The sequence below is a fragment of the Myripristis murdjan genome, chromosome 12 (genome assembly GCF_902150065.1).
Source record: "Myripristis murdjan chromosome 12, fMyrMur1.1, whole genome shotgun sequence".
In the NCBI taxonomy this organism is placed as follows: Eukaryota; Metazoa; Chordata; class Actinopteri; order Holocentriformes; family Holocentridae; genus Myripristis; species Myripristis murdjan.
The window spans coordinates 27,064,283-27,086,962 of record NC_043991.1 but is presented as its reverse complement, the minus strand read 5'-3'; the positions used below and the strand labels follow the sequence as shown (position 1 = coordinate 27,086,962).

The window sequence follows — 22,680 nt, the reverse complement described above, 5'->3', positions numbered from 1 at the left end:
CTGCAAACCAGGCAGTGACCTAGATGAGTGCAGGTCTCTTAAGTAAAAAAAAAAAAAAAAAAAAAAAATTACATAAATGAAGAAAAGCGACGTAATTCTCCACCAAAATATATGACAATGTTAAATAGAAAATAAAAAAATAATAAAAAATGCAAACATACAGTTAATGTAAATAAAAATGAACTCCAAACCTCAGGCATAAAACACATTTGCAGCGTCAGCAATAGTGTTACCATTGAATAATTTGCCCGACGGTGCTGCTGCCACTGTCCTATCTGTGAGCACAGAGAAGACGTCGGAGAAACAGAGGTGGCTGTCCTCTCTGACGCCGCCGCCGCACACCGCTTTGCCGCACGGGTCGGAGTCGTCAGAGAAGAAGCGGATCGACCTGCCCGTGCTGGACTGCGGCCTTGGAAACTCCTTCAGAGCCGACCCCGAGCCCTGACGGCGAGGCGGAGCAAAATTATCATTGAAGGCAATCCACTGACTCTGGGACCACGACACGGAGGAGAAGGCGTCGGCGCTGTTTGGAGGAGTGGCGGGGGCCGGGCTCTCGATGGGGTCGACCGGCTCGGTCGGCAGGGTGATGGGGGCGCTCTGGGCCCGCGCCGGGATGGGCTTGAGTGCTTGGAAGGGGTTTTCTGGTGAGTCCCAGGGAGAGGATGTGGATGAGGAGAAAGAGGAGACATCTTTGGCTTGCTGGCTCTCTGCCAAGGGAGGAGGAGAGTGCTCCTGTTGTGGCACCATCTCAGCTGAATGGGATGGTGTGTTTGACAGAGCAAGGGCGGGATGACAAATGAAAAGCAGAGTATGGGAAGTAAATGTTCTGTGGTCCCACATCACATTTACAAATGACAAAAGTGACTCCTGCACAGTGACCAGCACCCAAAACCATCTCCGAACACTTAGTTGAGATTCTCCTTGACACTCATAAAGACAAAGTAATTAATAAACCCCCTACTTCATTCAATCATCGTGATTTTGTCCAAAATCAAATTTAATGAAAATACTTCTCTAACACTGTTAACTGGATGTTGGCATTTTGTTTGTAGCATGCTAGTGGGAAGTGGTACATGCTCCAGCAGGTGGGAAACCAGGATGCCCCAAGATACTGTTTGGGATTTTGGATATTGTATTAATATGATATGGCATAATAAAAAAGAACTAAAAAGCTAATTTTTTTGTTAAAAGCATGATGTCCATGTTACAATTCAGTAAAGGTCATCATACACTGCAAAAACTCAAAATCTTACCAAGATTATTTGTCTTATTTCAAGTCAAAAATGTCTTATTACTAGTCAAAATATCTCACTGCACTTAAAATAAGACATGATCACCTCAGAAGTAACTTGTTTTTAGACAATTGTCTCTTGTTTCAAGTGAAAATTTGCTTGAAACAAGTACAAATTTTCTTGTTTCATTGGCAAAATTTGTTTCTTGTTTCTAGCTAATTTTCACTTATTTCAAGTGAATTTTCACTTTTTCCACTGGCAAATTTTGCCAATGAAACAAGCAAATTTTAACTTGTTTCAAGTGAATTTTCACTTGAAACAAGTTAAAATTGTCTAAAAACAATTTACTTCTGAGGCGATCATGTCTTATTTTAAGTGTAATGAGATATTTTGACTAGAAATAAGACATTTTTGACTTGAAATAAGACATTTTTGACTTGAAATAAGACAAATAATCTTGGTAAGATTTTGTGTTGTGTTTATCAGAAATCTCTTGCATAGTAAATATGTTATAAAAGCACCCATAGTCATCCCAACAGTATCGTTTCATTAAAGATGACGTGAAGTTTGATTTTGACCATACTGCCCAGCTGTATGACTATGACAGCTCTCTGTATACTTGTCTAGGATCAGTAAGCTTAATGATTGCTGGTACACTTTGGTTTCACTTTGATCATGTGTGGGCTAGTGCATCAGTCTTTTAAAGAATGAAGTGGCTTCTGGACGTATGCTATGTGTATGCTGTAGGTATGTATGCACAGACAGTTACATCACATCCTGTGCGTTATTAGGATGAACTAAACAACTGAAACGCAAATCTGTGATGCAAATGAGGAATGCTTTGAGAGTTGTAAGTTGTTTTTTTTTTAAGAGCTATTTATCTGGACAAATTCACCTGAGAACACCTGCTCTTTCTGAGTAATGCTCTGTGTCACAATTTACAAGGAACAGTCGCCAAGCCTTTTGCACACAGGAAGCTGTAAGTTAGAAAGTAATTAACTTCTAAATGTTGTTGGTTCGTGAGGAGAGACCTTGTCACATTTGGACTCCCAGTGATGCTGGGCAGGTCATTAATAATTAAAGAGACTTGTCTCACTGTGGTCATCAGTCACACTGCTTGCTGACTGGTAGAAGACATTTGAAACAGTTATGTAGTGCAGTGGACTCCATAGGCATGAAAATTTTACTAAAAAAACTAAATAAATATACACAGTATCATTTTATGACTTTGCTCAAGTTACAGTTATCTTACAGCTTACAGTCATTCAGTTGTTACTTGGTGTAACTAGCCATTTTTAATGGTTACTTTTGAACTCAATGATGGTGCAACTGTTTTCTAGCTTTGGAGTTGAGTTTAAGTCCAAGATCATTTATTACAGAGCATTAAATCTTCACGTAGTGACTTATTTAATTTTCCAGATTATACAAATAATTTTCTTGCAGTAACGTCCAAAAAGTCTAATATAGGCCAGTTGCAGGTCACAGACAAACTGTAACACTTGGCAGTTTTGCTATCAAGTCATGACAGGAGCACAACACATATCTGAAACTAACACACATCCTACTGTCAGCAATAATTGTGCAAAATGCATATTTTTTATTGAGATGATTCTCAAATCTGAGGGGGCCATACAAAGTAGGCATACAAAATAAGGTAATGACCAAGGCTAACAAAAAAGAAAGAATAAAAAAAACACCATGCAAAGGAGTAGTTGATAAATCTGAGCCAAGCTGACGCAGCAGAAAATTTTCACCGCACATACTGTCTGATAAATGGGGCACACACATTTTACCTGATGCCTCTGGCAGAAAGACGTCTAAGTCATTCATCAGAAGAGGAGACGGAGGGATTGAGAGGAAAATAGAGGCGAGGTCTGACAAGGGCAGGTACAAAATAGAAGATAGGATAAACCAGGAAAATAAAATCAAAACAATACAACAAATGAGACAAACTTACACGGTGCCAATGAAATAAAAGAAAAGGTATAAACAAAATAATAATGCATAAAACAGATTGGAAAAAAAGGACAACCAAAAAACAGAAAATCACACATAACCAAAACAAACAAAAACATATGTATATATATTTTTTCCCTTTGTGGTTTTTAAAATGTCGGCTTCAGTCAGCAGATTAAGGTTTGCCTCTCAGGCCCGACTAGTTCAATGTGTCATGTGTGCGTTTGGAGCTGGTAATACCTCCACACTGTACACAGAGAGATTTAACAGGCCATAAGCACGGACTTAAGTTCCATCAATGGATCTTAATCAGGGCACTTTACGATGCTCTTTTGACTTTTAAGCCCGGACCTTCAACGGTAACAAGATACTGTTTGACAACATACGTGCCAATGGGCTTTATAGCTCACCCTCTGACCCCAACTAGGTGCCAATTAACTGTGGATTACGCTTAGCCTAGGCAATGGGTCAGCGCTAATGTCACTCTGTTTAAACACTAGTGTCATGCACATAAAGCCATGAGAGTCACACCATCACCCCTATATAGAAAGTAAAGTAAAACAAACCCTGAAAACTGAAACATCTGTTGAGGCAGCAGCACTGTATATAAAATACAGGTATATAGAAAACAGATCAAACAAATGTGGAACAGGGATCGCTCATTAAAGCTTAAACTAAACAATATATCTGCATGTATATGTAGGTATGCAGGCATAGAGATGGCAAGACAGAGAGAAAAGAAGAGAGAGAGAGAGAGAGAGAGAGAGATGAGCAAAATGGATTTAAATAATTAAAATGAAAAACTGCAATCTGGTATAGAAAATGGCTGCCACTTCAATTCCCTAAAGTCGAATATTCAGTTGACTTGAGGGGTCAGTGCCTCCATCTGGGACTGCCCTGAGAGCAAAGACTTCCAACTGAGTAACTAGGAAAAACAAAGACTGAGAGAGGAAGACGCTCGGTGTACGGAGAGAGATAGAGGATCAAAAAAAAAAAAAAAAAAAAAGAAAAGAAAGACTGGAAATGACTTGGCTTGACAGAGTAAACACAGTAAATACAACCCAGAATACTTCCTGCAGCATTGCTCCTGTAAGTCAAATTACCTCTGAGGAATCAAGAGAGAACCAAAACAGTGTTTTTTTTTTTTTTTTTGTTTTTTTTTTTGCACCTGAAAGAATGAACCTCTTACTGGAGCTTCACTTCTATGGAGAAATAAATACAGTAAGCGTGTGCACAATATTGTCAGTGGACCAAAGGCAAACAAAGATGAAGACAGAATGTGTCAGTGGGGGGGGGGTGCAGGTACCTGTTGATGAGGACATGGAGGAGGAGCCTGCTAGAGTCGGGCTGAGTGGGTCCAGAGACAGAAGGTCATTACTGCTCAGTCTGAGAGAGAGAGAGAGAGAGAGAGAGAGAGGAAAGAAAAAGTGCAATGGTGGCATTCATGAGCACTTTGGTGTTTTATTCTTGGCAGTGAAATGTGGAGGAATTTGTAATTTGTGCGCTCATACTCACTCGTAAGACGCTGGCATTCTGGTCTTTGCCAGTTCATCACCTAGAGTGAGAAGCAAACAAACAGAAAATTAAGCCTCACAGGGTGAAGCTGCCATTCACAGGGTGATGACAGCAAAGACACATTCTTCTTGGCAAGTCCAAAACCCCCCATAAAAAAAAAAAAAAAAAAAAAAAAAACCCACACATATAAACACAAAGCCAGTGTGTCATTGTTGGCTACACACATACACACACACCCACACACACTCGTAAACTGTAAGGTGCTTTTAAGCGCAAGGGTTTTCACCAGAGAGTGTTCAAAGATTTTTGCCAAGAGTCATGTATAGAGTACATCACACCTTAAACCAGAAACATAAACAGAGGTTTTGACTGAACACGTGGAAGCCAGTTTTCTGCCATGGAAAGTAACATAAATAAATTTGGACAGTAATTTGGGCAAGACACTATATCATTTTTTTTTCTTTTGCCACTCTGGGCCAAACCTTATGAAATGAGAGCCATAGGAATCTCACCCAAATATTGTCAAGTATCATCTTTAATTAACCTTCTACTGAAAAATGTGGTGCTTACACTTTACAACAGGGGATGCAATCGTTTTGCAACACGATACTGTGTCATTTTGAAGTTTATGTCGTACGGCATTACTTATTTTGCTTATATTATGCCATGCCCCTTTTCTAAAGTGTGACAATGCACTGCAAAGAAAATCCACATAAGCAACCTGAAGCAAACCTGGTGTTAAGAAACAGGATGACACCGAGGGTACCCGAATAAACAACCAAAAAGTACACGTAGTTTTCCAACAAGAGAATATATAGTGACAGCAGCTGTGGAGTAGCTGTGTGTTAGCTGATGTTAGCGGGCTGTAGCGTCCATGTGCTAGAGTCCTATGGCAGGACAGAGATGGGGGGTTAGAACTAAACTACCAAAAACATACTCACCACGACCCTGAGCCTTAGATCTTAATATGGGTACTCCTGCCATACCTGAGCGTATACAGAGTATACAGCTGTCAAGGCCATTACCTTTAATGAATTAAACTCAATTCCACAAAACTGTTTCAGGGGAACACCCTTGACTGTAATCATCTTTGTTTTAGTTTGAAACTGGTCAGAAACACTGCATATGCTTGTGAGGTTTCAAAAGAAAAAGAAAAAAAAAAACTTTCAACTCATAGGAAAGGCCCTGTTAGATTAATAGTCAGTGCTACTTCAACCCTACGTTCACAGTTTCAGACCTCACCGACTATGAAGCATTCCTGGCTTGTAGGCATAATTGTGGCTAAAAGCATTTCTCAAGCACTTGGGGGAGAAATCAAACACAGCAAAAACACACCAAACGGTGCCAGTTTGCAGAAGGGAAAAGATAATTTCTGACATGCAAAATATAAACAGGTAATTAAGCAATTAATCTTATTTGTACCTTAGGAGGGAAATATCCCTCAAGCGCACACACAGAAGAGAACTCATATTTACTTTTTCCCTGGACATGTTGGTTTTGGCTACGTTTCTGGATTTTCCTTTTTAAAGACAACCTCTTTAAAAACAACCCGGGCCAAGAAAAATGTAGTTGAGAAGTTGTACAGGCAACCCCCTTTACAGTCATCCAACATCACACAGATACAGGTCAGACAGAGAGAAAATACTCACTAGACTGGTTCCTCCTTATTTGTCCCTGAAAACAAAAACAAGCGGTAATTAGTCACAACAAAGACACTCGAGAGCCTCAATTATTTTTTTTTACTGTACTCCCAAAACTCAGCTCGCTCATTTCACAGTTCAGACAACACTAGTTCAGAAATAGTCACACTGCATTAAAGACAAACAAAACAGACCATGAATGTACTGTATTAATTGCCATAGTTTATTTATACTTTATTATAACATCCAACTTTCTATCTATCTATCTATATATCTATATACATATACATCTTTATCTGTATAACTATATATATCTATATATATACACACATATATTTTTAAATGTTCTGTATGCATATGTATATATGGAGATATATATATCTGTATGTAAGTATAGCAAAAAATGTTGCTCTGTAATTGACACTTAAAAAGGGCTGAAAACTATATTATCAACGATTCCCAATGGCTCAAGGAATTTTCCACTTCAGAGTTAAAAAGACAGTAAATCATGGGATTACTCTCTACTCACACATACCAGACGTTAAACCTAGGGTGAAAAATTCAGCAGCACAAAAACCAAGCATCTAACCCCATGCAACGATCAATCAGGGACAACAGAGAGCGTGCCCCCAACACTTCACCAACTTCCCTTACAGAGCCGGTCAGGGACATAAATCTGCCGCGTCATGCTGCCCTAACACAAGATATGCGCTCGTGGGCCACCAACCCTATGGAAACTTACAGCATCAATTTCAATAAAGAATTTATTCACACAAGGAGAGGGTTTGAGGGGGGCTGCTGGGGAGAGGGCAGAAAGAGAAACAAAATGAGTTTAAGGAACATAGCTAAAGCGTTAAACCACCGTAGCACTGTGAGGCCAGGGTTTAGTCCCACAGGCGCTAAGCGGCAAATGGGTTCAATTACGGCTCTTGCTGGCCACACACACACGACTTCCATTGCTATTTCAATAAAGGAACACCGCGGAGGGGAACCAAACAGGAGGAGGAATGAAAAGACAGAAAAACGAGCGCTGGGGAAAAAAAAAAGAGGAAAAAAAAAAGAAAATCTCTCAATAATTCACACCAGATGATGCAATGTTTGTCATCACCTTGGATGCATGTTTCAGCCTCAGAGCATTTAGCCCATGACTTTTCTATGTACACAAAATAGGAAAACAGTGCTTATTCTGGTGTTGAGGTGATCAAAGTCAAGCAGACAAACAGTGGGCCGTGTTTTTTTGTACTTTCAGGATGACAAAATAGTTGCGGGGTTGAGTCTCTACATCAACCGAAACTCATTTGTACTGAACAAAGTCAGAAGTTCATGCTTGGAAAGAAGGAATGCTTTCCCCCCTGAATCTTGTTAATACATATGAAAAAAAAAAAAAATCAAATGGATTCTTTACAAACTTGTGAGTTCAAGTCAAGGTTGATTTATAAACTTTAGAACTAACAGTGGGCTAATTTATTCTCCATCTAGGGAGAAAAAAAATTTAATTCTGCATACAAGGAAGCTAAGCCCTTAAAGTATTCATATGTAACCACAAACAAGTAATGTCCAAAACAAGTGGCCACTAATAAAACCAAAAGACTGAAAGTGAAAAAAAAGAAAAGAGAGGAGGAAAAGAGACAGACAGAATCCAGAGAATGAGAGGAAGACGTGGTGAAGGCAGAGGAAGGGAGAGGCTGAATGAGAAAGCCAGAGTGGTGAAGATGCCGTGACAGTCTTAATGTGCAGCCGGGGAGAGTGGCGGGTGAAACCCACTAGACCCCCTTCGAGACGCTGAGCGTGCCCCCTCAGTCGTTCCACAGCAACATTAACAACAACAACGACACAGGCACACACACGGTGCATGTTTGCACACAAGCAGTAGTGGTTTTAAATTTTAATGGCAGTAGCTATTTTCACAGAGCGGCGGCAGAGTGATTCAGAGATTGAGTGATGGCGAGGGACGAGCAGCTGAATGTGGCGGTCGGCTGCAGGCCTGAGGTCACGGCTCAGACCAGGCTGTGCGTGCTGCCTGCCGACCGTTTCCACATAGTGTTCCCTTACATGCAAGCACGGAGAGCTCTGTGTGTGTGTGTGTGTGTGTGTGTTAGTGTTTGTGTGTGCCTTTCTGCCTACAGTAAAGGCCAACGATGTCAGATGCTTAATATGAAAGACTTAATGTTTTCTCTTTCTTGTTATTCATTCTAAAAAAAAACCAAAAAAAAAAAAACCCAATAATAGTACTACTATTAATAAAAAGACTACTATTCTAGTAAACTAGAAATTGAAATCCAAGTAAAAAATAAAGTAAGAAGTTTGGGAAGGAAATTTCAAGAATCAGAAGCTGTTCTGGCATTGACTATAAAAAAAAAAAAAAAAAAAAAAAAAAAAAAAAAATCATACACAGTATGTAAATCGGTCCAGTGTGAATAAAGAAAAGCTTCAAGAAAGTGTGACTAATGGCGCACGTCTCAGTGAGGGATAGCTTGGTTAAATGGCCTCCCTATCAGAGCTGAGACGGGTTAGACACAGTGCTGTTGCCCCCTAGTGTTGCTGAGACAGGCCAGGCTGCAGCACAAGCAACAGGTCTGTGCCTGAATAGTGCGGCTGTGATTTGCAGCGTTTTGGGGTGGGTTCGTTTCTTTAAGCAGATAGAGCCGTACCGAGGTGGAGGGCGACAGGATGATGTTTCCGATGGAAGCCTTGAGCTCATCGATGGTAGCCCGGTTCTGATGCGTGCCGTTGTTGGGCTGAACGGGCTTGATCTCCACGTGGAACTTCCTGGGTTCGTCCTCATCCTCAGAGTCGCTGGATGAGTAGAAGGAATTCTCTTTGGCATGTAAACACAGGAGTTAAGGAGATAATGACAACAGCCGCATCTCGGGAAAATCATCAACGGTACGGTTTGGTTTGTATTTGGCTACAAGGGAGGAAAAACATAAGGCAAGGCAAGTTTATTTGTACGGCACCTTTCAAACACAAGGCCCTTCAAAGTGCTTTGCATGGCATTGAAAAAGACAAAGAAACAAGATTCAAAAGACACAAGTAAATTAGAGTAAAAAAAAAAATAGGAGAAGGGTAAAATAAGACAGAAAAACAAGATTTAAAAGACAGTTAAGTACAGATGAGTGTGTAAATAACCTTGATGTTTTACAAGAGTGTAAGTAGTGTGAAGCAAAATGAAAAGGATATCATTTTCATTAACTTCTGGTCTGACACAGAAGCCCTCTGCATCAACCTGGGGAACGTTCTGGGGGGAAAAAAAAAAAACAACAAAAAATATTTCATGATTATGAAGTCAAACTTTCTTACAATAGGACAATAAGACAAAGTTGAAACAAACTTGCATTTTACATGTTTTCTTTTTTGAGTACTTAACAATTAATCAAACTGTATTAATCTTCCTTGAAATTTTTGCAATTTTTTATTGCATTACAAAAAATTACAAAAGGGTTTTCATACTGATGTTTTGACCAAAAAGTAACAATTTCCTTCAAATTGCAATTCTATATGAAAAATTATACAAATCAGCAAATAAAAAATATATATGACTTAGAACTATTTCATTTATTGTTAGAGTGGTTTAGGCATTATTTTTTAATTTACATATTACTCATACGATCTCTTTCCTGTGCACTTTTGAAGTTTAAGAGTGCTCTGAATTTGTATTTCTTACTAACAAGGGAAAGTGGATCATCAGTCCAAATGGATATTAGTGTGCAGGACACATGTCTGATTATCCTCTGATAGAATGTGTAGAATATGAAGTTTATTTATGGATGCACATTCATTTCTATCCTAATCTTGAGGTTACATATAAAAAATAAATCATTGCTTCCCCACCCGAAGTTTTAGTGTTGTTATGAATGAAAATGATGCACATTGGACAGATTGAGACCAAATGAATCTTTTTCACCTTCATTTGGTAAATTCTTGTACTTCGCACAATCTGCCCTGTGCCCTCAAAGACAGAGCACTGGAAATCATCCCCCACCCACCCACACTGATCATATTTGGACGGGGACAGGTGTGAACCACTTTCCAGCAATGATTTCCACATAATTACTTTAAGGCCCTTAATCTTCTGTCTGTAAACCAACCACATGGCATGAAAACCGGGCTCTTACAGCTGAAATTGTTCCAATGCTTCAGATGGACAATGAAAATGTTTTTCTTGCAGTGCAACTCAGACCTTTAATTGAAACTGACTTATTCATTTTAAATGACTTAAACTTTACTTTAGACAGATTCCTTAAAGACAAATTATAGTCAACTAAGATTACAAACAAACAGGACAGGGCTGAATATTTTTTCAAATGAGATATTCCTAACTTTCTGCCAAATATACCTACTTACTGCAGATCACTTATTTAATAAACCCTGGTTAACCATGGATTTGTGGGGAAATGTGGAGGTGAATAATTACTGTGTGTGTGTGTGTGTGTGTGTAAGTGGCTCACTTACAGCATTCTGGAAGTCTATGGCCCCATAGTATCCAGGGGGAGCTCCATTGGCTGTGTTCTACAACCCCAGAGAGAAACGAATGAATGAATGAATGAATGAATGAATGAATGAATGAATGAGTCAAGGCAACGAAGAAAGAGGAACTTCCCTTCAGTCACATATTCATGTATTACAACACACAGTCAAAAAAAGTGAATAAGGGGCCTCTCCACTTACTGCTGTTTAGTTTCTACATGTGTACAAAATTGCTTAAGTGTCAATATATAATAAATATAAGCAGTTGAAAAAAACAACAAAAAAACAAAAAAAATCCAAAACAACAGACGGTATACTCACAGCAGCTTCAACTTCTGTGGACTCCCTGAAAGACACAATGATGACTTAGTGATTTATGATGAAAAAGAACAAACAAACAAACAAACAAACAAAAACAGAAAACAAAACATGAAGATGGGTAGATGTATGTTCACTCACGTGGAGTCTGTGTCCTTGTCTTTCCTGCGGCCTGGGATGGCAAATGTTTTTCTCTTCCTGGGTTTGGCACCTAACAACAAAAACAAAAATTAGCATTAAATCATATCTGAGTCATCTGAAAAAAAAAAAAAGTCTCTCCAACTTGCTGTGGACATGTGATGCTTCGCTTCAGAGAAATGTCACATTCACTTTTCAAACTCACACACCTCTACTGGCTGTGTCTTTTACAGTGTGACAAAGCTTACCTTCAGTAGCAACAGCCGCATTACACTCCTCAAACTCAATGGGCCCTAATGAGACAAAACAACAGCAACAACAACAACAAAACACAACTTTAGGTTCATTAGACATGGAAATAGTCAATGACCCACTGCTGGGAATGCTGTGATTGTACAGCACGCAATAACCACACACACATACATACACACACACACACACACACACACACACACACACTCCAACACATGCAAACACACTTTGGCAAACACACAGCATGCAGTCAGGCGTACACTGTAGAGTGCACACACAAACGGGGGCTGGGCTGATCCCAGAGGGCAGACGGGGTCAACAGCAGAGTCAACTGTGTGTCTGGTGGCCATCACCAAGATGTGGCACTCCCTCGTGGGGACACAGAACCTACAATACACCACACCACGGCGTCTTCCTTGCAGAAACACACACACAAATCCCTCACCTGGGACACATGAATTATCGCGCTCATGAAACCAATTGCAGCTCCAAATCAACGGGGCAGAGCCTTGCAGCGCGCGCAGAACCATGGGCATGAATACTAAATAGAGCTGAGACTAGACCGAGTCACACAGGACACACACAGGTCACTGACCCTATTACAATAAGACAAACCAACAAGAGACCAACATTACATACAGTGAAGTGTTTAAAACCTCATGGACAAATCCGCTCTCAGGCTTAAGAGATGCCACTCTGTCTGGCATGCACGCAATAACCAGCAAAATAAATAAATAAACAAATAAATAAACATGATCTCTCATGATCTCATGATCTCTCTCTCTCTCTCTCTCTCTCTAAACAAATATATGCAACACACACACTCTCTCCCTGTATATATCTATATCTATCTATCTATATATAGATATCTATCTATCTATCTATCTATCTATCTACCTATATATATATATATAGATATAGATATAATATATATAGATATATAGATAGATAGATAGATATATCTATATATCTATAGATATATAGATTTACACACACACACACACACACACACACACACACACACGCACATATATATGTATATGTGTGTGTGTGTGTGTGTGTGTGTGTGTGTATAAACCCTGCAAGAAGAAACAAAGTTCACACTTAATTTAATGTTCATCAATTATACATTTACCATACACACATTTACCTCCAAGGCCCTGCACTTGGAATGTCACGCTTCAAGTGTGTCTAAAGAAACATTTACGAAGGTTTTTCAAAAGGTTGGTGCTTTAACAATCACATGCTTTGCACAAACAGGAACACACACACACACACACACACACACACACACACATATACATACATACATACACAATTAAAAACTTGGAAAACCAAAGGCAAGACATGCAGTGAGTGTGCAAGTCAATCACTAATATCCAAGAAGTTGGGGTGCCTGTGTGTGTGTGTGTGTGTGTGTGTGTGTGTGAGTCTGGCTGGGTGAGGGCATGAGTGGATAATTTTATATTAAAAGGAAACAAAGTGGAACCATCTACATGAATGTAATATCTACAAAGGGCCATAGGAGCCACACTTGGCATATTCAATGAATGCACACAGCTAGTTCATATTAAATCTTTTTTTTTTCCCCAAATGCCAATTAAGGCATATTTAGATATATTTCTTCTTGAAACTGCATTCAGACTAGACATAACAGATAAATGTAACTAGATAGACAGCTAAATAACTTGCGACATGGGGAAAAAGAAAGAGAGGGAGAGGGAGAAAGAGATGGCAGCAGGAGCCTCTGGCAATATTTCCAATACGCTAACATGCCTTGACCTGAAAAAAACACAAAGCTAATGATATTTTACTCAAAATGTATACAGTAGCAGCGGTCCAACGCAGTCTCCCTAGAGAATGCCAGTCGCGAGCAGAATTGACGCATTGTTTGGCGTGTGCAATGCCGAGTGAAGCGCAGGGAAGCGGCGAGTCACGAGAGCCATGCATCACGCCAAGTGAAGTGGATAAAGTACACCAATGACCGATCTACTCTACTGTGCAATATCAGGCCTCTTCACCGCCGGCAAACACACAATGACATGAACGCTGTCGGTGCGTGCGCGCGTGCGTCTCGTTCCAATCAAAACAAAAGTGGCATGCTCATTCAAGAACTTTCTCTCATGAGAAACGGGGGGAGAGAGAGACGGGGACAGTGATTTCATCCTCCCCATTTGGTCACTCTGCTGACATAAAACAGGTAAGACTATTTACATTTGTGCAGCATGTACAGTGGAGAGGAAAAACCTAATTATCATTATCTCATTTGAACCTGGCATCCTCATTCATTACATCAGCTATTGATATTGTCAAACAAAAGTAATAAAAAAGCAGCCAGAGAGGAGGCAGTTACTGGAAAATGATGCACAGCTCTGTGCTCACTGAAGATTTGGGAGTCTATAGTTACTCTGTCCAGACTCTGGGATGTCTAACTGAAGCTGCTGCGGGCTGAAGTAAAGCCCATGCAGAGCAGTAACCCCTTGCCGTCGGCATCCTACTATTGCATCTGACAATATTTACACACACCGACTACAAAATAAGTCTAAACACCAGACACGCCAATCTTACCTAAATCTGGGCAGACATTAGGAACTGTTTAAACATCTCATAAACAGACAGACGACTTTGTTTATACAGCGGAAGATGTTTCTTTTCTCTCCGCTCGCTGTGAGGGAAGCATGCAGTCACGCATGAGCGGAGAATGGTTTTTTAAATTGCATATGCTTCACATGGCACTGGGAGCGGGAGAGGGGCGGAGGGGTTTGCGTGTCTGGCCCGCCGCCAGTTGACAGCTCAGCTGGATATCGGTGAACACTGCGAACCCCCCTGCCTTGCAGCGTGTCACTTTGGGATTGTTTCCGCAATAGAAAGTTTATTCAACCTCTCTCTCTCTAAAGGCACCGGACCGGCCATCCGTTCAGCTATTTAATCAGGGGACAGACAGGTTATTTTTCTGACAGGGCCGGGGTCGCTGTGCAATCCCTAATGAACAGCTTGATACAAGAGGAATTTTCTAACTGTTTTTTAGCCTCAATTAATTCTGCTGTCCAAACAAATGAAGGCCACCACTCCTTGGACACGGCATCTGGACACAGGGGTCACCATTTGTATACACACAAACACAGTGGAGGCGGACCCTTTGTATCCACCACCTGACGTAATATAGTGCGAGTGCAGGGGAAACGGAAGTTACCGGGGGATTTACAGTACAGCTTTTTACTGTTTAACATGAAACAGATTGTGCAGACTAATTAAAAATTGTAGCTGTGAAAAAGTTAATGCCTAAGATCACTAAATGAGCACTGTGTGTGTGTGTGTGTCTGTGTGTATGTGGGGAGGCAGGGAGGGGGGGGTAGAAGGAGTCTAGGGAGTTTTCCCGTGATTATTGTGGCATGGCAAAGTTTACACAAGAGTCATTGTTGAGCTCTGACCTCCTGAAAAGGTTGGTTCTGCCTGCTTAGTCTACAAGCAGAGCAAAGCCCCCTGTGTGTCACATGCTTACTGGAATGCCAAGCCTGCCTACCTTTACGGCAGATTACTATGATTGACTCTGATGGCCCTCTCCCACTTCTAATTGCCCCTCTCTATACACCCCACCCCACCAGGCAGGAACAGGCAGAGGGCCCATTCTGCTGAGCACTTGTTTATTTTTAAAGGACTCGGCACCTAACACAGACAAAAGCAAATGCCAAGTTTTTTTTTTTTTTTTTTTTAAACTTACCTGGTCTCTCTTTGCCCGTTCCTTTGCTCTCAGACAGTTTCTGTATTAAGCTCTCCACTGAGGTGTTCTCCATGTTCCTCACAAATTCATTATGGACCTACAACATACAAAAAACAATAAACCTTTTTCATCGGAAGCCACCTTTACTTGCATGTGAAGATTTATTGGGAAGGGCTCACTGGGAGAAAAAAAAAAAAAAAAAAAAAAAAAAGTTTCCTAAAACCTAGAATTTGACTCACTTTGTGTGTGTCTGTGGATTTTAATACATAAAACCTCAATAAACCCTCAGTTCAATTTGTATTGTGGTTTTTTTGGTAACACTTTCTCTGTATTTTGTCTTATTTGCAGTTTTTTTTCATACATTTGATTTGGAATAACAGTATGAAATCAACAAATATTTTTTCTGAGGCAAAAGTCTACTTAGACTATTTATAACAAACATAAAAATATTTTCAATTCAGCAGCTCAGTGTGTGGTAAGGTGGCTCTCATATAGTGGATGAGTCTGTAACACAGCACTTTGTTGGGTGTATTGTGGATTGAACGGTTAGTTGTTGTTGTTTTTTTTCCAGTTCAGTTTTACACCCCTACTGAGAGTAAGGCTGGGTGATATATTCTTATTTTTTCAATGTTATGCTATGAGATGTCTTCTGGACATGTTCTGCATTACAACTAGGAGATGAAATTATCTGAACTCGTTAGACTGTTGCTGTTCTGTTATTTGCTTCAACCTGCTTTCTTCATCACATAAACCTTACAAATGACTGCTTAACAAAAGCCTCTTGTGTGTAAATATCTCTGTTTATATCTATGTCTATGTAAGTGCAATACACATCTCTGCATAATTCCACACTATCGATATGAAGGTATTCGGTCAAAGATATTGTGATGCTTGATTCTGTCCATCTCACTCACCCCTAAGTGAGGCGATTTACTTTCAGTGGGTGATTTTCTGGTGGCTATTGTGTTTTTGGACACAGTGAAAGATCTAGAAATCTGTTTAAAAGAGAAAGAAAAACACTGAGCCTGAGGAAGGAAGCCGGGACAGAGCCTGGAAGAAGTGTGACGGATTGAGTTTTGGGTGATATCACTCAGGGTATTTTTCGGGGTATTTTCGCGTTATGAAATACAGGTGGGGCGACAGCCACCAATATGCTGCAACCGTTTCTCTCGGCAACACAGGCTGCTCTTGCCCCTGGTTGTTATTCTAACATTTCTCTGCCTTTAGCCAGCAGAGGCATACTTTGCTATCATTCCATTGTGTTAGTTTGAATTGTTGTTGGCAGTGCGGTCTGCTGATGCCCGACGGGCAGCATCAAAGGCAGGGTAGTGTTTGTTTGTTTGTTTGTTTTGGATGTGCCTGTATGCTTGTGTGTTTACTGAGGGGGAATGAAAGGTATGTATAGGCATGGGGATGGGGAACAATGTCTGACTCTGTGCCATCTCACCAAACGATTTAGATGTGCGTGATACTGTAAGCACAGAGTGGCTCCACTATCTCCCAAACACACACGCATACACACACATATGTGCCTCCCCCCGGGCTCCTGTGGCGAGGTGGAGTGCATTAGCCTTCTGTGCCCTGGCAGGAGAGACTGGAGGGGGGGGCGGAGGATGTGTGGGTTTGTGTGTGTGTGTGTGTAGGGGGGGGAGGGTGACATGGTGGGGCAGAATGCTCACTCCAGCACACGCAATCTGTCAGGTGCTGCAGCCACAACGGAGGGCACTGATGTCATCAACCTGTGCGCTCTGCCTGCATCTCTCTCATGCACCACATATGTACAAACACACACACACAAACCTCACCTCACAGTTTCACCCCCCCACCCCTCAATATGCCTGAAACACATGTCTGCTTTCAAGGGTAACTATAAGGGTAACTGCGCACTTTGAGACACACACCTGCCGTCATAAAGGAAAACAGACAGATACAAATTACTAATGGCATAGCAAAGAAAAAAATATATCATTTCTATAAAATCACCATTAGGGATCACATATATATAGACAATAGGAATTAGGATAGAACCATGAATCTACAAAGTTAAATCTAAAAACTCAAGGCATGCTAAGCAGAACTCGATAGTCTTTGTTTAAAACAGTAATCAAACTAAGTATGCGTAAACAACTTTCTCCCGTACTGAAAAACAAAGAGGAATTTATAAACTAAACTTTTAAAGAAGATGCTTTCAATACAAGCTTGAGGAATGACAGAGCAGGGCCAGTAGCCTTTGCATTGATAGAAAGAATATTGTCGTAATAGTTACTGTGTCCTCTTTTGGGAGTCTAGTTGGCATAATATCCAGGCGCCAACATGAGCCGTCCGATGCTATACAATCTTCAAGAGTCTCTGCTCAAAAAAAAAAACCTCAAGAAGCGCCCAAAATGGTGAATAACATTCAAATTACAATCTGGCAGTGGAATCTGATATCTTATGGTCTCAATTTTCTCAGTAAAGGAAATCAAAACCTTCTCACATTTTTCAGGAGATGCTTCAGTTTTGCTAATCACCGTGACGATGTGATCAGTGGAACCAGAGCTTTGGCTTAGGGTGGCCCCGAGTGATACTGGTGCTTGAAAAATATTGTCTCATGCGATTCTGACTGCAGCGCTTCCTAACTCTCTCGTTTAACAGCACACATATGGACGCTGATTCAACCATGGTAAACCTAAGAAAAGTTGCTTTATTAGTTTTGTTTTTGAGTATAGTAACTTTTGCATAACATAGCAAAACCCGTCTTGCATACCAGTTGGATCTGAATTCAGATAAGGAAGAAAAAAATAAAACAAGAAAAGTTCAAATATACTGCAATGCCAAGGTGGTCAGAGTTTAACAAATCATTTGCTTTGGATCTATTTTAAAACGGGCAAAAATTCATTAGAAGTCTACACCCAGGTTTAGCAGTTTATATTACACACTGCATTAAATTAAAAGATACAATTACTTAATTTATTCTTCAAATAAAAGTCATAAAATTGAACTATCCAAGAATAAAACCTTGCTGCACCAAGCCATTATCAAAAATGATGTTATGTTTTTGGGCGTATACATATATACACACATATACATGTACTGTTTGTTATTAAAGGACAACAGAGTTACATTAAGGGTTATGCCTCAACACTTTCATTATTCCCATGAATAACATAGTATGCTGTTTTGACAAGTCATGTTTGTTCTGTATCCGTACAAATTACAGCACCAATAACTGTTCATTGTTTAAATGTGAAGATATTTATAATCCTCATAGACAGTTTAATTCTGTGTATGAGATTGAATGGGTTAATGTGCATGTCTCCAGATTTGTTACAGCCTCTTTCCTCCTGCTCCTACTGCTCTTTCTCTCTCTCTCAGTTCCTTCTGTATCTCTGCCTTCCTTTTACGTGATCGTGCTCCTTCACTCAGATACAACCTGGTCTGGGGAGTGCTAACCGCCGAATCACAATTACTCAGGCTGCTTGTAATTTTCTAGTTTAAAAGAGCAGTCACCTGTCTTCAGGCAGCATTTTAATTAGGTTCAGCAACAGGCAGCAGCACCGCCTGTCTCCTGCACAGAAACTCTGCGACTGAAAAACCTGCGTCGGACTGCCTCTCCGTATTCCTGCCAATTCGCCACACAAACTGAGGGCTGGACCGAGCCGCTCTCAGAGTAGAGCTGTGTCGCCCTCTATGGGAAACGAAAGCGAAACAGCAGGAGCATTGTGAAGCAGATGCAGATTCAAGGTAATGGAGCAGAAAAAAAATTGAGATATTCTGTGTGGCGCTGGCAAGTACAAATGCTAAATAAACAATTGAGAACAAATCAGTGGTCAACTTTAACCACAGATTAATATGGAATTGAATCGTGTTTGAAAGCTTTCCCAGTTGGACTTGGCATTTCCTACATCCTAACTGTGCACTTGCAGACACAAATAGGCCTGTGTGGTGCTTCAAAACTGTCAGATAGTGTATTTGGCAAGTCCCGGGCCAGCTGAAGGTGTTTTAGATAGACTGCGAGGGAGTTTTGATCAGTTTTTAATTGCTCGGTATAAAAGACTGAATGGACCATTTCCTGGTTCTCAGTTAAATGATTAGAGAGATCAAAGACTACACTAATTGATATGACACACAGTGAACCCAGTGAGCACAGCGTCAGGTCAACAAGACACCCACCCCACCCACAGGAATGTGTGTTTGAGAGAGTGTATGTGTGCCTGTGCGTGTGTGTGTATGTGTACACACACTCACCTCTCCTATTTGAATGTGGGTCTCGTCAACAGACTGTGAGTATGACTGAATGATCTCCTTCATGTGGAGAATGTGGCTTTCCTCGATGTCCTGAAATTTCTGCAACACAGGGAGACAGTAGTCACGGCACAGCGAAGCAACACTCACTGGGAATAAAATGAGTGCATGCCAGCAATTCTGCAAATAATTTTTTGTCAATGCCAGCAAATGGGTGTGACGACAAATACGGGCCGAGGACAAAATGCACGGGAGGAAACTTCACTTCCTCATTTTGTCCCTGCGACTTCCTGCGTGTCGTCTCTGTTTGGGTGGTCTGGAAATCAAGGCGCTCTCGCACACATTAACACACACACATGCAGATCCTCGGCGCAAGATGGCAATTATATAGGGTGGGATGTTCATGAGATGCGCTGAAGGGGGGGGTTCATTTCTGGGTTTGAGGCGGTAGTGTGGCGCGGCGCAGTCGGGGAAAACACAATTCTAAATGCTAGTGTTTACTTCCATGTGAAGCTGGCTCTGTGCTCTTGGAGTAAACCGAGGAGAATGACTATAAATAATCATAAACTGGAAAATCACAGTGTGGACAGAGAGGAAGATGAGCCTCTCTCACCACAAACACATACAGATAGAGAGGCGCTCATTCCTACAGATAAACTGCACACTTGTACACGCAGAAAAGCCTCTGCGTTCAACAATAAGGGCTAATGCACGCTCTCACACACACACAGGCACACCCATCCAGCCGCAAACATACTCAGACAAAGGGAACACACATGTAGGCGGCCCGGTGATGTCAGAGAGCACATGTGTTCAGTGTTTAGAACTCATGTCCACATGTGCTGCGTTTGAGATGAGCCGTGGACTGTGATCCTGGGAAGCAAAGGCTGCAACGCCGCTTTCTCTGGGGGGGAAAACAAAGACGTCGGACTAACTGGAACCATTTCTGGTGGCGGGGCTGCTGCGGTCCAGGAGGATACGGAATCCAAATTCTGTTGATCTGATTTTAATTTGGAGTTTATCTAATCAGGCCCTCAGATGGATCCAATCAGGGCTTTCCACAATGATTCCGTTACAGAGGAAAAAACACAATCCGGAGATGTTACAGGGCACGGAACGTGAAACAGACACACACACACACGCACGCACACTATGCACATTCATACAGAGTGTGTGACATAAAACAAGCACTTGCAAAATTACACAATAACAAGAAGTGCTGCATACCACAGAGACAGACAGCAGAGTTTGTGAGCACACTCATAAAAGCACATGTATCATTAAGGCTTGCAGGCACGTGGCTAAATTCACACACACACACACACACACACACACACACACACACACACACACACACAGGGAGAATCAAATACACCAATACCTGTGCAGTTTCTGCCATCTTCTGTTCGAACTCGGACTTGGCTGTGGCATATTTCTCCACGTAGGACTTGTAGGTTTCTGTGGCTTTTTTGGCCTTTACTCCAGCCTGGAAAGGAAAAAGAGACAGATAAAAAAAAATGACTACCGCTGGTCAGGACATCACTGTGGAAAATGTCCCGCTGTCTTTCTGGATAACATACAAAAACAGCAAGGAAACCAAGGCCACATTATAGACTGGGGTGTTATGGCATCATCATGTGTGCAGTCTGTTTACAGGTGTGTGTGTGTATGTATGTATGTATGTGTGCGTGTGTTTGCTTGTGTGACCTCCCACCTTGTCCACATCTCTCTGGGTGGCCCCCTCCTTGCGGAGGCGCTCCTGCTCCACGGTTTTGGCATTGTAGATCTCCTTGGACTTCTGCAGGGCCTGAGAGATGGTCTGGATGTTCTGGACGGCCTCCAGCGTGGAAGCCACCTCTTCCTTTGTCTTTCAACACAGAGATCAGGAATCTCAGCTAACACTTGCTAGACTAAACAGTGAATGAGTCTATTTCCCAACCCACTACAGAACTGTTAGGGAAGAGCAGCAGTAGAAGTAGAGTTGAATAGCAGTGGTGAAAAAGAGTACTCAAATCCTGTACCCAGATACATGTACTAGGATAGAAAATTATTCTGCTTGAGATTTAAGTCTGATGATCAAAATTTCAGTTTAGTGAAACTACAAAAACATTGCTCCTGTGGCAGCAGCTTGGTGGCTGGACATCATCCTGCACTGCTGTGGCTGTTTTTTTCTTTTGCATTAAGACATTGTAATTTTCTCACCAGGTGACCCTTTCTTGATGACCTGATTTCTTCCATTTTGTCCTTTATCACCTGTGGTGTTTCAGGGAATTTTTTCTTGTCCACTGTGAGGATTAGTCAGGGAATGTCATCCTGTTTTTGTTGTAAACTTGTGGGCATATAAAGCCCTTTAAGACTGTGTCTAACTGCTCCACACTGTTGGCTAATTAAAGAAAACATCATATTGTCTGACGTCATGTTTTGCATGTAAAACAATTTTCTGCAAAGTAAGTAGTGACTACAGCCATCAGATAAATGCACACAGTAAAATATAAAGCATTTCCCTTTAAAATGCAGGGCAGTGAAAGTATAAAGTCTAAAAAAATGGAAATACTCAAGTACAGTGCCAATACAGTACTTGAGTAAATTGAACAGCATACAAATACAAACACACACAGGCAGATTCACTGCACCATAATGCACAACAACCACTACTTACGTGCACACTGAACTTTGGCACATTGGCAACACTCACTCTGGCAACATAATAACCTTTTTTTCTGTATTGTTGATACTTGCCATAATAATTGAAATGGCCTTGATCAATTTTTCATACTTTTAAATAATGCAACATGTAACTACATTCGTACAAGCAGACAAGAGGAAAAAGAACACATGGGGAAAGGAACAGGGAAGGAAGTGACAGAGAAATTGTGACAGCTGATTTCATGTTGAAAATACAAACACAGTCACAGTGATGCCAAGTTACTATTTTACAGGCTGTAATATCTTTTGCACTGCTTCATATATGAGACATGAGCTGATGGTGCCTGTCTCAGCTGGGAGGAGGAATACAGCAGTGACATGTGAAACAGTGTTTCACAGAATAACACTGCATGCCACATTCCCTCAAGATGAGAACAAACATTAAATTATTTACTGTTTCGTGTGGAAGTCAAAGTCAAAGTCCATACTTGTAAATGCAAAGCTCTTTCCCTTTAAGGACAGATAACCAGTAGTGGTGCAATGGACCGCTCACCTGTCAGATCCTGCAGAC

The 22,680-nt window shown here is 41.0% G+C and overlaps 1 protein-coding gene across 2 annotated transcripts in view; it reads right to left on the bottom strand.

The window, feature by feature from the left end:
* fcho2 (FCH and mu domain containing endocytic adaptor 2) overlaps positions 1-22,680 on the bottom strand; it is a 44,828-nt gene that overhangs the window by 8,654 nt on the left and 13,494 nt on the right. The window contains exons 5-18 of one of the 2 annotated variants that reach the window (XM_030064779.1): positions 21,178-21,330; positions 20,845-20,949; positions 19,467-19,565; positions 15,240-15,336; positions 11,515-11,559; positions 11,270-11,339; positions 11,132-11,156; positions 10,796-10,852; positions 9,524-9,581; positions 8,995-9,170; positions 6,353-6,377; positions 5,645-5,689; positions 4,704-4,743; positions 4,495-4,574 (exon numbers count right to left, since the gene is read on the bottom strand). In XM_030064779.1, coding sequence (XP_029920639.1) covers positions 4,495-4,574; positions 4,704-4,743; positions 5,645-5,689; positions 6,353-6,377; positions 8,995-9,170; positions 9,524-9,581; positions 10,796-10,852; positions 11,132-11,156; positions 11,270-11,339; positions 11,515-11,559; positions 15,240-15,336; positions 19,467-19,565; positions 20,845-20,949; positions 21,178-21,330 — 1,075 coding nt within the window. The remainder of the gene's footprint in view (positions 1-4,494; positions 4,575-4,703; positions 4,744-5,644; positions 5,690-6,352; positions 6,378-8,994; positions 9,171-9,523; positions 9,582-10,795; positions 10,853-11,131; positions 11,157-11,269; positions 11,340-11,514; positions 11,560-15,239; positions 15,337-19,466; positions 19,566-20,844; positions 20,950-21,177; positions 21,331-22,680) is intronic. The other variant, XM_030064780.1, reaches the window with a different exon arrangement.